We start from the raw sequence: 11,242 nt of genomic DNA on the forward strand, positions 1-11,242 counted from the left end.
CAACAGCGTGTGTGTTGGTCTGGGAACACCCTGTGCCCCTGGCATGTTGTAGTGTTGTGGGCTGATAAAGCATGTGCCTCCTGCTCCTGACCCCCACCGAAGCAGACAGCACAGAACTGGGATAACAACCACATCACACACATTAGCTACTGAACCGCCTCACCCCAAAAGGAGATAGTTTTAAGCTCTTTGTACACATTAGAAGTGACTAAAGGAGCCCCCCTAGACCTTTCTTTATACATCTATGGCGAGAATATGGCGAAGTATTTGTAAATGTTCTGCTCTTCATGAAGGTATCAAGTTTGAAAATGTTGCAAATAAGTCTCAGTAGATCAGGAAAGGAGTCAACTTTATTTTATAAATACAAATTCTTTATTTTTCAAGATTTTTTTGGTATGGCTTCTTTGAAGGGACTGGAAATGACTGGAAATGACATTTTTCTGAAAGTAACAGAGTCTGATCCCAGCCAGCAGCCGGAGAAACTAAAGCATCTAGAGTTGTGCATACAGGAAAACCCAATGGGTTCCCAGGAAAAATTGGAGAAAAAAAATGTCCATCAAATGAATAAAGACACATTTGTGGATTTGCACATACACTTACCAAGTTATAGGACTTCAGTGCTGCAACTATTTAGACCAAGTTACAAAAAATGATTAACTTAGAATTTCCTATAAATACCTAAACATAAATATAGTATAATAAATGTACTTGATAATGGAAACATTTAAAAATACTGTACATGAATGTCCTTTGAGAGATCAACATTTGACAATCTTAAATGAATAGTTAGACAAAATAAACAGGTAGTGGGTATCGGTGTCAGCTACCTTGCACGTCAACGCCCAATGCTCTTTGACCCCTCCCACTTCCTGCATATGACTATCTACTTCAGTCTCCAATAATCAAGACAAAGTGAGCCAATAGACTACAAGAGTATCTGGTATAAATATGAAGAGCCCAGGCCATGTGAAAATGAGTAAGGACTCTCCCTGTTAGCTCTGAGTTAAGGGGTTAAAAGGAAGTGTTGTAAAAATAGGAGTTAAGGCCTCTTTAATAAAAAAGAAATGTAGTCCTGACTTTAACAATTTCACAGTCTCGGAGAAGGGGGGGGGGGATCCCAGAATCTCCGCTCTCCATTTAGTCCTTGATGACCTCTGAAAGGCCCAGAGAACCACGACCACCATGGTGTAGGACCAGTAACACTGGGGGTGTATCGGACAGCAGAGTCCTCGCCTCTGGTGTGGATGGAAACAGTTGGCACTGTGCCTCACCCAATGCCCAACCACTATGTATCCAAGCAGCAGTGCCTTCACTTAACCCATGCCCTGGAAAAGACGAGGGGGGTGAGGGGTCAATGTCCAGGTAAGCCCCCCCTTCGCTCTCTTCAAATACAAGTATGTAGCGTTTTTTGTTGAAACAAAATATAATAATTACATTAATAAGATACTAACACTGATACAATAAAGATAGACAGTAATAATAATAAAAAAATCAAGTGTCTGCATCTGGAAGCCCTCAGTGACCACACGTTTAATTCTAGCCTCCCATCCGGTCATCAAAACCCTCCCAAGACCCATGAGGGGGCTCATCCTGATGGTACCATGCAATAGTCCCTCAGCCCATTCCCTGAAAGCCCTGGCTGTGGCATGGGCAGTCCAGAGTGACGCCCCAGGCCTATAGGACTCCTTGCATCCTGCCTCTCCTCACTGCATGCGGTCTGGCTGAACGTGCTGCTGGGGGACGTACTGCAGGAAGGCGGGTCCTGGGCCTGCCCCTGTGGGGAGGGTCTGGTGAATAGTGGCTGGGGCGGAGGCCTGGGAGGGGGTGGTGGCAGGGCTGGGGGTGTAGCCGTATCCCAGGAAACCTGGGGAGGCGGCGTAGGGGTAATGCTCGAATGCGGCCTGGGCGTACTGGGTGTAAGCAGCACTGTAGTCCAGGTAGGGGGAGCTGACAGAGGAGGACACCTGAGAAGGGAGCACCAGGCTGGGCTGAAGGTAGGCCTGGGGGTACACATACTGCTGGGCCAACCTAGAAAACAAACAGGACACAAGTTACATACTGGAAAACACAATGAACTGGAGCAAAGAAAGCCAAGGACTGGATTCTGTCATTTACATTCTCCAGTAGGGTTAGCAGGTCTTGAATATAGATTAGAGTTGTGCTGTGTATGTGTCGTGTATCCACAGTAGTGGTGGTGGGCAAGACACCAGCCAGATTCCACACCACCCACTAAACGTGACAAAGCACGAGGTAGGGAGAAGAGCAACACCTCTCATCAGTTGAAAACCGACAGAACCTGTTAGGTAAGGGCCCCCAGAGAGAGAGGGGGAAAAAAAGCCGTTACTAGCAGGTTTTCAAGTCCAGACATTGAGTGTTTTAACAGCTGCTGCGCTTCACTCGCCGAGTACACAGGAAGTTTGATGACAGTAGCAGAGTTGTGGTTCCTGTTTTGTGCGGAAGTTACATTGGATATCAGTGGTAGAGGGCCTATCAAGGCAGGTTGCTAGCCAGTTGGGTGTGCTGTGCTCAATCAAAGCCCTCTCGTACTAGTGATTAGTGTTATGGAGTATGGGGACAGCTCATTCTCCCCAGTCTGATGGCAGAGGAAGAGTTAGGGACCTCCCCCCTGCAAAACTGGTGCTGTTTAGAGACCCCCCCCCACTCTTATTACTGCAGCTGGAGGGGAACAAACTCCACTCACTGCAAACATGAACCAAAAACAGAGCTCAGGAGAGCAAGGGGAACTTTGTCACCCCTCTCACACGGAGAGTCAGGTAGGAAAAGGCAGTATGTTCGGTGAAAGAATATCGAGACATTGAAGTCACAGCAGACAAAATCAACACTTCTCAGCTGGGTTTCAATACTCCGATGGCTTCCTTTCCTTGTCTCCAACTTCACGGCCACTGATGGGTGAAAGGACCGGATGGGTTACCACCATGTGTTTACCAGTTTCCACTCAGATCAATGGCCATGACAGAAGACAAAGGAATGAAGCAGTGGAAGACTATTGAGTGGTGTCAACTCAAACACAGCAAAAAGGGAGAGTGCAGGGGTAAGGATGAACCGACGCACAAAATCCAACTGCAACCTGCCTAACACATACCACACCCTTCAGCCCCACACTGGAACATTAAACAGCAACAGAAGTCACCACTGCAAACCCCAAACCATGCCATAATAGGAAAGAGAGGCACTGATCAGCATAACCTGGCACTCCAATCCATTGCTGCACTCTCAAGCCATTGCTGGCACCTTCGAGAGGGGCAGGATCAGTCACAGCTGCCTGCTACCCTCCTCCTGGGAGGCTCCAAACAAGGCAGCACGAAGCCTGCACCTCGGCTATCTTCACTCCCCCCTCCGGCATACTGTTCAGCTGGGAGTACAGAGCAACCATGAGGGGGTTGGGGAGGATAGTGGGGGTTAACAATAACATTCATTCATTATCAGATTCCTCATTAATACTATATTGGAGACGCAGCACGAGATGGCTCCATCATGTGAGAGTGAAGCTAGTGGCTAAGCTTTTTCGCAACGTCTGAAGACATTATGCTGATATGATACAGCAGTCTGTTGCCTGGGTCCACTGGCATAGCAAGTATTTATTTGTGTAGGTAGGCATGGAATAGTTAGGACACTGTAGCCCGCTGAGTGGTATACACTAACAAGAAGTATATGATCGCTATAGATGAAGGTAATCAGAATCAGGAGCCCGTGGCAGAGGGCGCAGAGCAGGTTGATACGCACTGTCTACAACTAATGGTCAGTTACTCACAAAGAACCATTCAGACACACACCCCCCCCCGCAGACAGATGACCATGCAAGACTGAGGCATACGCAGATTCACATACAGATGAGCCTCTTTGTGGCCTTGTAATAGTGGCCACAGGACTCTAGCTCTGATCTCTGGTTGAACTTGAGGCACATTAGGTGGTACAACAAAATATGGGTCAACGCTACAATCATCTTGATAGAAAAGTTAATATAAATGACTAAAAGAGGATGAGAAGTGCAGCAGATAGAAAAGGGAGAGAAGAGAAGATGAAACAGGGAAGCAGAACAGAGCAGTGAGCTCTAACCTAACTCCGACGTCACAGGGCCTGTGGGGGTCTGGGGGACAGAGGGATCAGAGGTCAGCTGTTTTTTTGGATAACGGCCAGCGGGTGTGACAAGTACCACTCGGCGGATGGTAGGGAGGTGGGGCTGGTAGAGCAGACCCACTGACTTCCTCTAGCATCACATCTAAGTGATGGTGAACAAATTGAAGGTCTTCATCAAGTCAAGCTAAATGTAGCTATACGTTTGTGGTTAAAACGACTGGCTAAAACAGCAAAAGGAGCCTTTGATGGAAAATAAATCCACTGCCAATTAGTAGTTCCTACCTACATATCCAGAGGCTATTTTTCCACTTGTATTTTTTGCCACATACCAGAACAAAAGGCTACAGGTTAAAACAAATTCCACAAAAAAAGTCCTTATGGAATCCCAAATTCTGACCTGGAAGCACAATATAATATAGAAAAGCAATCATTAATATTTTAAGAAAAAAACATGCGAAAGCTGCAGGAGGTTTGGCGCCTGGTGAAAGCACAGCGTCATTAAGCACAATGCCTCTTCAGAGAAAGCCATCGCCCCGCCTCCCTTAATGTTCCCTGGGACTGCTGAGCAGAAGAAATATCAGCGTGCGCAGAGAATCACCAGATTAGAAAGTTGAATGAAGTTCAGAGTTTCCCCCTTAGCACTATCACTGTTTCCTTTTACGGTGAGAATTGAGATAGAATAAACACAATATTAGCAACATACTGAAACAAAACAAACTATGCAAGAGATTAAGGGGATGCATTTTCTCCATAGTTTTAAAAATAATTTTTAAAATGGTAGGCCACTCTGATAGGGCTACATTATGATCAAATAGCCACACCCAACCATTCCACCACATGCAGTTTAAGGGTCTGAGCGGAAGGCTGAAAGAACAAGCGTGTGCTCTCCATCTTGGAGCAGCTTGTGTCTGTCACCAGCCCATATAGATCTCGGATCTCTCCCACTCGCTGGGGCTGCAGTCAATCACAGGGGATTAGGGGGTGTAAAAGGCTGTAATAAGAGCCAACACCTGTTAGACATGCCCACAGAGCAGGGCTCTGCCCTGCCCGTTACTAAGCAACAAGCACATGAACAGAGGGGGGATTCTAAGGACCCAAAGTCCATGGACAGGATCTTATATTATTACATGCATGTAAGGGCTTGGACTTCTGGCTTAGAGTAATTAAATCAAAGCTATGACTTGAGGGGTGGGGGGCAGTGGTGTCTAACCCATTTCAGTGACATGGCCATTAAATGCCCAGCGGAGTGAATGTCCTGGACACCCGTCATTGACTGGCCTCCCTCAAGGCTGTTTCTACAACAGACAGACACTGCCCTGGTGCCTCTCAGTGAGAGCCCACTCAACCAGGTAGAAACTGAAGGGTCTAAAGAGGGGGTTGAGAGTCACATGTCCATGGAATGTACCATGCTACAACCATTTGAAAACAAAAAAAGTGAAGTTGTCCAACATCTGTAGAACACTCACATAGATGTGCATGTCAGAGGTTAACTGACATGCACGTTAAACAAGACCTTTATTTGGCAAAGTATGTGTAATTCAGAAGATGCATTACTGTGGTATGGAGGGCACAAAGAAAGAGCGCCCACTCACTCACCCATACTGCCTCTGGATGAGCGCTGGGTGAATAGGCTGAACTCCAATGGAAATGCCTGGAAGAACGAGAAAACGACCCATCAGACATTTGCAACGCATAGGAGGCAGCGAGACTAGAACAGTGTGTAACTCAAGCAACATACTAATGATATAGAACACATGCAGAGATGGCAAATTACACAGGTGTCTTTCCCTCCCTCACAATTACCCAGTCCCCTAATATATACAGTTGAAGTTTACAAACACTTAGGATGGAGTCATTAAAACTGTTTTTTTCAACCACTCAAATTTCCTGTTAACTATAGTTCTGGCAACTCAGTTAGGACATCTACTTTGTGAATGACACATGTAATTTTTCCAACAATTGTTTACAGACAGATTATTGCACTTATAATTCACTATATCACAATTCCAGTGGGTCAGAAGTTTACATGCACTAACTTGACTGCCTTTACACAGCTTGGAAAACTCCAGGAAATTGTCATAGCTTTAAAAGCTTCTGATAGGCTAATTGACATCATTTGAGGCTAATTGACATCATTTGAGTCAATTGGAGGTGTCTCTGGATGCATTTCAGGGCCTACCTTCCAACTCAGTGCCTCTTTGCTTGACATCATGGGAAAATCAAAATAAATCAGCCAACACCTCAGAAAAATAACAAACATTTATAGACCAAGGCCAATTCATCCTTGGGAGCAATTTCCAAACGGCTGAAGGGACCACGTTAATCTGTACATACAATAGTATGCAAGTATGAACACCATGGGACCACGCAGCAATCATACCGCTCGGGAAGGAGGCGCGTTCTGTCTCCTAGAGATGAACGTACATTGATGTGAAATGTGCAAATCAATCCCAGAACAGCAAAGGACCTTGTGAAGATGCTGGAAGAAAAAGGTACAAAAGTATATGTATCCACAGTGAAACAAGTCCTATATCGACATAACGTGAAAGGCCGATTAGCAAGGAAGAAGCCACTGCTCCAAAACAGCAATAAAAAAGACCGGCTATGGTTTGCAACTGCACATGGGGACAAAGAGCATACTTTTTGGAGAAATGTCCCCTGGTCTGATGAAACAAAAATAGAACTGCTTGGCCATAATAACCATAGTTATGTTTGGAGGAAAAAGGGGGAAGCTTGCAAGCTGAAGAACACCTTCCCAACCGTTAAGCACAGGGGTGGCAGCATCATGTTGTGGGGATGCTTGGCTGCAGGAGGGACTGGTGCACTTCACAAAATAGATTGCATCACAAGGGAGGAAAAGTATGTGGATATATTGAAGCAACATCAAGACAGTCAGGAAAATAACTTGGTCACAAATGGGTCTTCCAAATCAAAAATGACCCCAATTATACTTCCAAAGTTGTGGCAAAATGGCTTAAGGACAACAAAATCAAGGTATGGGAGTGGCCATTACAAAGCCCTGACCTCAATCCCATATAACATTTGTGAGCGTGTGCAAGCAAGGAGGCCTACAAACCTGACTCAGTTACACCAGCTCTGTCAGGAGGAATGGGCCAAAATTCACCCAATTTATCATGGAAAGCTTGTGAAAGGCTACCCGAAATGTTTGACCCAGGTTAAACAATTTAAAGGCAATGCTAACAAATACTAAATGAGTGCATGTAAACTTCTGACCCACAGGGAATGTGATGAAAGAAATAAAAGCTGAAATAAATCACTACTATTAAACTTCCGACTTCAACTGTATATAAATTTGTAAGTCGCTCTGGATAAGAGCGTCTGCTAAATGACTTAAATGTAAATGTAAATATAGAGCAAGAAAATTCATCCAGATGAATTTAAATGTTTGTACGTTTCTGTACGATATGGCATGAGTAGCATATGAGATTTCTGAATGACCATTTACCAGCAAACCTTTGTCTAAAACATGCCAATATGGTGTGTGACAAGTGTAGTGTTGGTGCATCCGGTGGTTGTACTCACCCCTGGTAGGCTCACCTATCTGCATACCGCGGGGCTTGGCACCTATGTAAGCCAGGTTTACATTGGCCTTGCGCCCGTCAATGATGGGGTTGGGGTCTTTACAGGCCCTCTCTGCTGCTCCCTGATCTAGCATTGTCACCTGACACAATCACAGACACTGACAATATTAGCAATATATAAATATGGCATCCAAGCTATGAAAAAGTATTTCAAGGTTAGGGCCACACTAACACTACAAGCAGAACAACCCCTACTGGTCTGTCATCACAGAAATCTCCCTGTCCACCTTCCACCACTTAAATTCCCCTTTCTGAACAGAGGAAACTGCACACAAAGCACAGTGATTATCACTTAGAAAAGACCCAGAACACTTGGTCAGCAGCTCAGTCAGAGAAGTCTGCTGAAATATGAATCAGTAATGATTAAGGGCTTATCCAATTAGGAAATAGAGAATAAGGAGATTGTTAGAATCTACCCCTCCCTTCCTCTCCTTTGAAGGCATTAGACAGCATCAGTCTGCTTTGATTGTTTTGGTCTTCTGCCAATTCAAGATCTCAGATGACTACATATTTGGGTTTTATCCGAGTTCTAGATCTATTCTAGCCTGTTGAGGGAAGCATACCTCTTTAGACTAGAGAAGACGTTCTAAGCCCACTCCAGGCCATGCGTTGTGAACACACATGAGCATTGAGGCGGTGTTGACACTGGAACTCTATTGAAGGGGGTCTACTAATCCACATTTGGAGTGTGTTTAAAGGTAAGCCTGGCTTTGGAGCCATTTTTCTCCTCCTGCTACTGAAGTAGTGAGCAACAGGATTGTCGAGTAAGCCCTGTTGGGAAACCGCAACTGCCCTCTGCTGCATGCAAGGTTGCAAACACCTCTTTCTCAACCTGGAACACCCTCATATGCCTGAGCCAGTCAGACCTGAAACACCAGACTCAGCAGCAGTAACCGTTTATGACCGAGACCCACTGTTTTTTTTGGCCACCGCTGATGTGTAAACAGAGCACCATTGTCTTACAGTTTTAAACTGGATGAGGAGTAAACACAGCCTCTATTAGAGACACAAGTTTTCCATTCCATCTTTGGCCTGTTAAACGCTGATTCACCTCTCCAAAGTTGTGGTAAATATTTGCATTTCTGCGGTTCCTGTTCATTGTAACTATGAGAAGGTGGGCTTCTTTTTATCTGCATCATACATACTTTGTTAATCTTTCCTGCTTGCAATGGCTGATTACCAGAGGGTCGTTAAAAAACCTGGCAGACATTCTGAATTTCGTGAGGAGCTGAAGATTTATAAAACAAAGTTACTAGAACCATTTATGGCGATAAAACCCCTCTGTGGTGATTGAAGCTGGAGACTCATATCTCCCTCACTAGCTTTAAGCACCAGCTGTCAGAGCAGCTCACAGATCACTGCACCGCTTGTACATAGCCCATCTGTAAATAGCCCATACAACTACCTCATCCCCATACTGTATTTATTTATCTTGTGCCTTTGCACCCCATCATCTCTACTTGCACATCTATCACTCCAGTGTTTAAATGGTATATTGTAATTACTTTGCCACTACAGCCTATTTATTGCCTTACCCCCTTACCTTACCTCATTTGCACACACTGTATATAGACTTCTACTGTGTTTGTTTACTCCATGTGTAACTGTTGTTGCATGTGTCGAACTGCTTTGCTTTATCTTGGCCAGGTCGCAGTTGTAAACTTAGTCTCAACTAGCCTACCTGGTTAAATAAAGGTCAAATAAAATAGGAAACGTTGAAACACTGGAGGGGGAAGTGCACCAAACTTCCATCTGACAGTTACGACAACAAGGTGAGGTGTGTGTGTCATGGTTCGGGATCTGCACTCAGGCAGTGAACAGCAATCCATCTTGGGATACAAAAGAACGACTTCCACAGCAGTTATGATTCTATAAACACCACTTGTAAAGCCTGAGTGCTTCGGTTCTTTACAATGGGAGGAGGGTCTTGGAGAGTCCCTACCGTGCCAAAATTACCATATAAAGCAAGCGAGGACAGCAGCTCGCACATCCGTGAGTGCCCTTGCCGCGCTCATAAGTGATAATGGCTAGGTCGTTCATGGGCCAGCGCTGAGGGGTTGGTGGGGAGACAGCATGTGGTGTGTTCGTTCGGGGGTAGGCAGAGGGACATTAGACATGTGGGGATATCTTATCCGTCAACTAATGTGATCCCTCATCCTGATTAAAGCTGTGATACAGTCAGCAAGGCAAAAAATAATCATACTGCATGTGTTTAAGCAGCACATAGGAAATGAATAATTTGACATGCGTGTGAATGACCGCAATACGCAACTTGCAACTTTGGCGACAGCATTATATTCTGCATGGAATATTTATAATTAAAGACACTTGGCGCAACATCAAGTATTCTTGTTTTCCTCTAGGCAAATAAGTCAGTTACATGGAACAACTTGGTGGTGGGGGGGAAACGTGGCATGCATGTGCCCAGAGACAACAGCACAGAAAACAAATAGTAGGCTATACCAACCATTAATATTATAGGCAACTCAATTTATAGGGCTGCCTATTGAGAATTATTCTCAAATGAATGCATTGGTAAGACGTACGTGCTGACACTGCAAGATGTAGGCTAATTGCATTACCGACAAGTGTCAGAATGTTACTTACAAAGCCATATCCTCTGGATTTCCCCGTCTGTCTGTCCGTTATCACCACCGCCTCGTCGATATCGCCAAAGGCCTCAAAATACTTTCTCAAGGAAGCATCGTTAGTGTGGTAGGGCAAACCACCAACGAAAATCTTTGTAAAAGTAGTGTCTTTTTGAATTGATGTAGAATGCATCACTTCCAGGCCTCCGTTCATGAACTGATGCAAAAGCATTGGCGAGCCGGTAAGAAAAATTGGCTAAATACTAGTGAACAGTTAAAAGGTAGTTGGTTAACCAACTATTAATATTTGTCCAGCATTAAATGACTACGCAGCTGTTCGGTTCAAGCGATGTCTTCAAATAGGCAACAGGCGTCTGTTCTCGCTTATTTCTCCTTCCGTGATTCAGTCTTTTAACTTCTTGTTACATCTATATTTCAGTACATTGCTTGCAATTATACACCCTGTTCTTCTACGCCTTTAACTTGTTTGCTTCACTTGCCGCTACTGAAAAATTTCCGTGAGAGATTTTATACCCGCCATGCCTGACCACGCCCATTTATATTTCTGGCCTATGGGCAATGATTCAGGATGACAATTTTTTTCTCATGTAGTCAAGCCCTCCCATTCGCCCGACCCCACGCGTTCTTCCTGCACCTGCTTTTGTCCTTTACTACACAAAGACAAGTCACTACTGTACAGTAGTCAGAAAGCGCGCATCGCGCACATGTGACATTGTATCACTATCGTAGTCAGAAAGCGCGCATCGCGCACATGTGACATTGTATCACTATCGTAGTCAGAAAGCGCGCATCGCGCACATGTGACATTGTATCACTATCGTAATAATAAAGAAACAACTAGGCCTTTAACTCGACTGTAACATACCTTCAATTTGAAACAATGGTGACATTTTCTATAATTACGTGGCGCATGTGATAATGATTTTAAATGCT

The 11,242-nt window shown here is 44.7% G+C and overlaps 1 protein-coding gene across 1 annotated transcript; it reads right to left on the reverse strand.

Moving 5' to 3' along the window:
• Positions 1-349: 349 nt before the first annotated feature.
• On the reverse strand, positions 350-10,786 carry LOC124003096 (RNA-binding protein 38-like). The gene is made up of 4 exons (XM_046311149.1): positions 10,308-10,786; positions 7,642-7,780; positions 5,695-5,749; positions 350-2,028 (listed from the first exon to the last, which is right to left on the reverse strand). The coding sequence occupies exons 1-4, from the start codon at positions 10,518-10,520 to the stop codon at positions 1,704-1,706; spliced, it is 732 nt and encodes a 243-aa protein (XP_046167105.1). The 5' UTR covers positions 10,521-10,786; the 3' UTR covers positions 350-1,703.
• Between the last annotated feature and the right edge of the window lie 456 nt (positions 10,787-11,242).

This window comes from Oncorhynchus gorbuscha, linkage group LG18, assembly GCF_021184085.1.
Source record: "Oncorhynchus gorbuscha isolate QuinsamMale2020 ecotype Even-year linkage group LG18, OgorEven_v1.0, whole genome shotgun sequence".
In the NCBI taxonomy this organism is placed as follows: domain Eukaryota; kingdom Metazoa; phylum Chordata; class Actinopteri; order Salmoniformes; family Salmonidae; genus Oncorhynchus; species Oncorhynchus gorbuscha.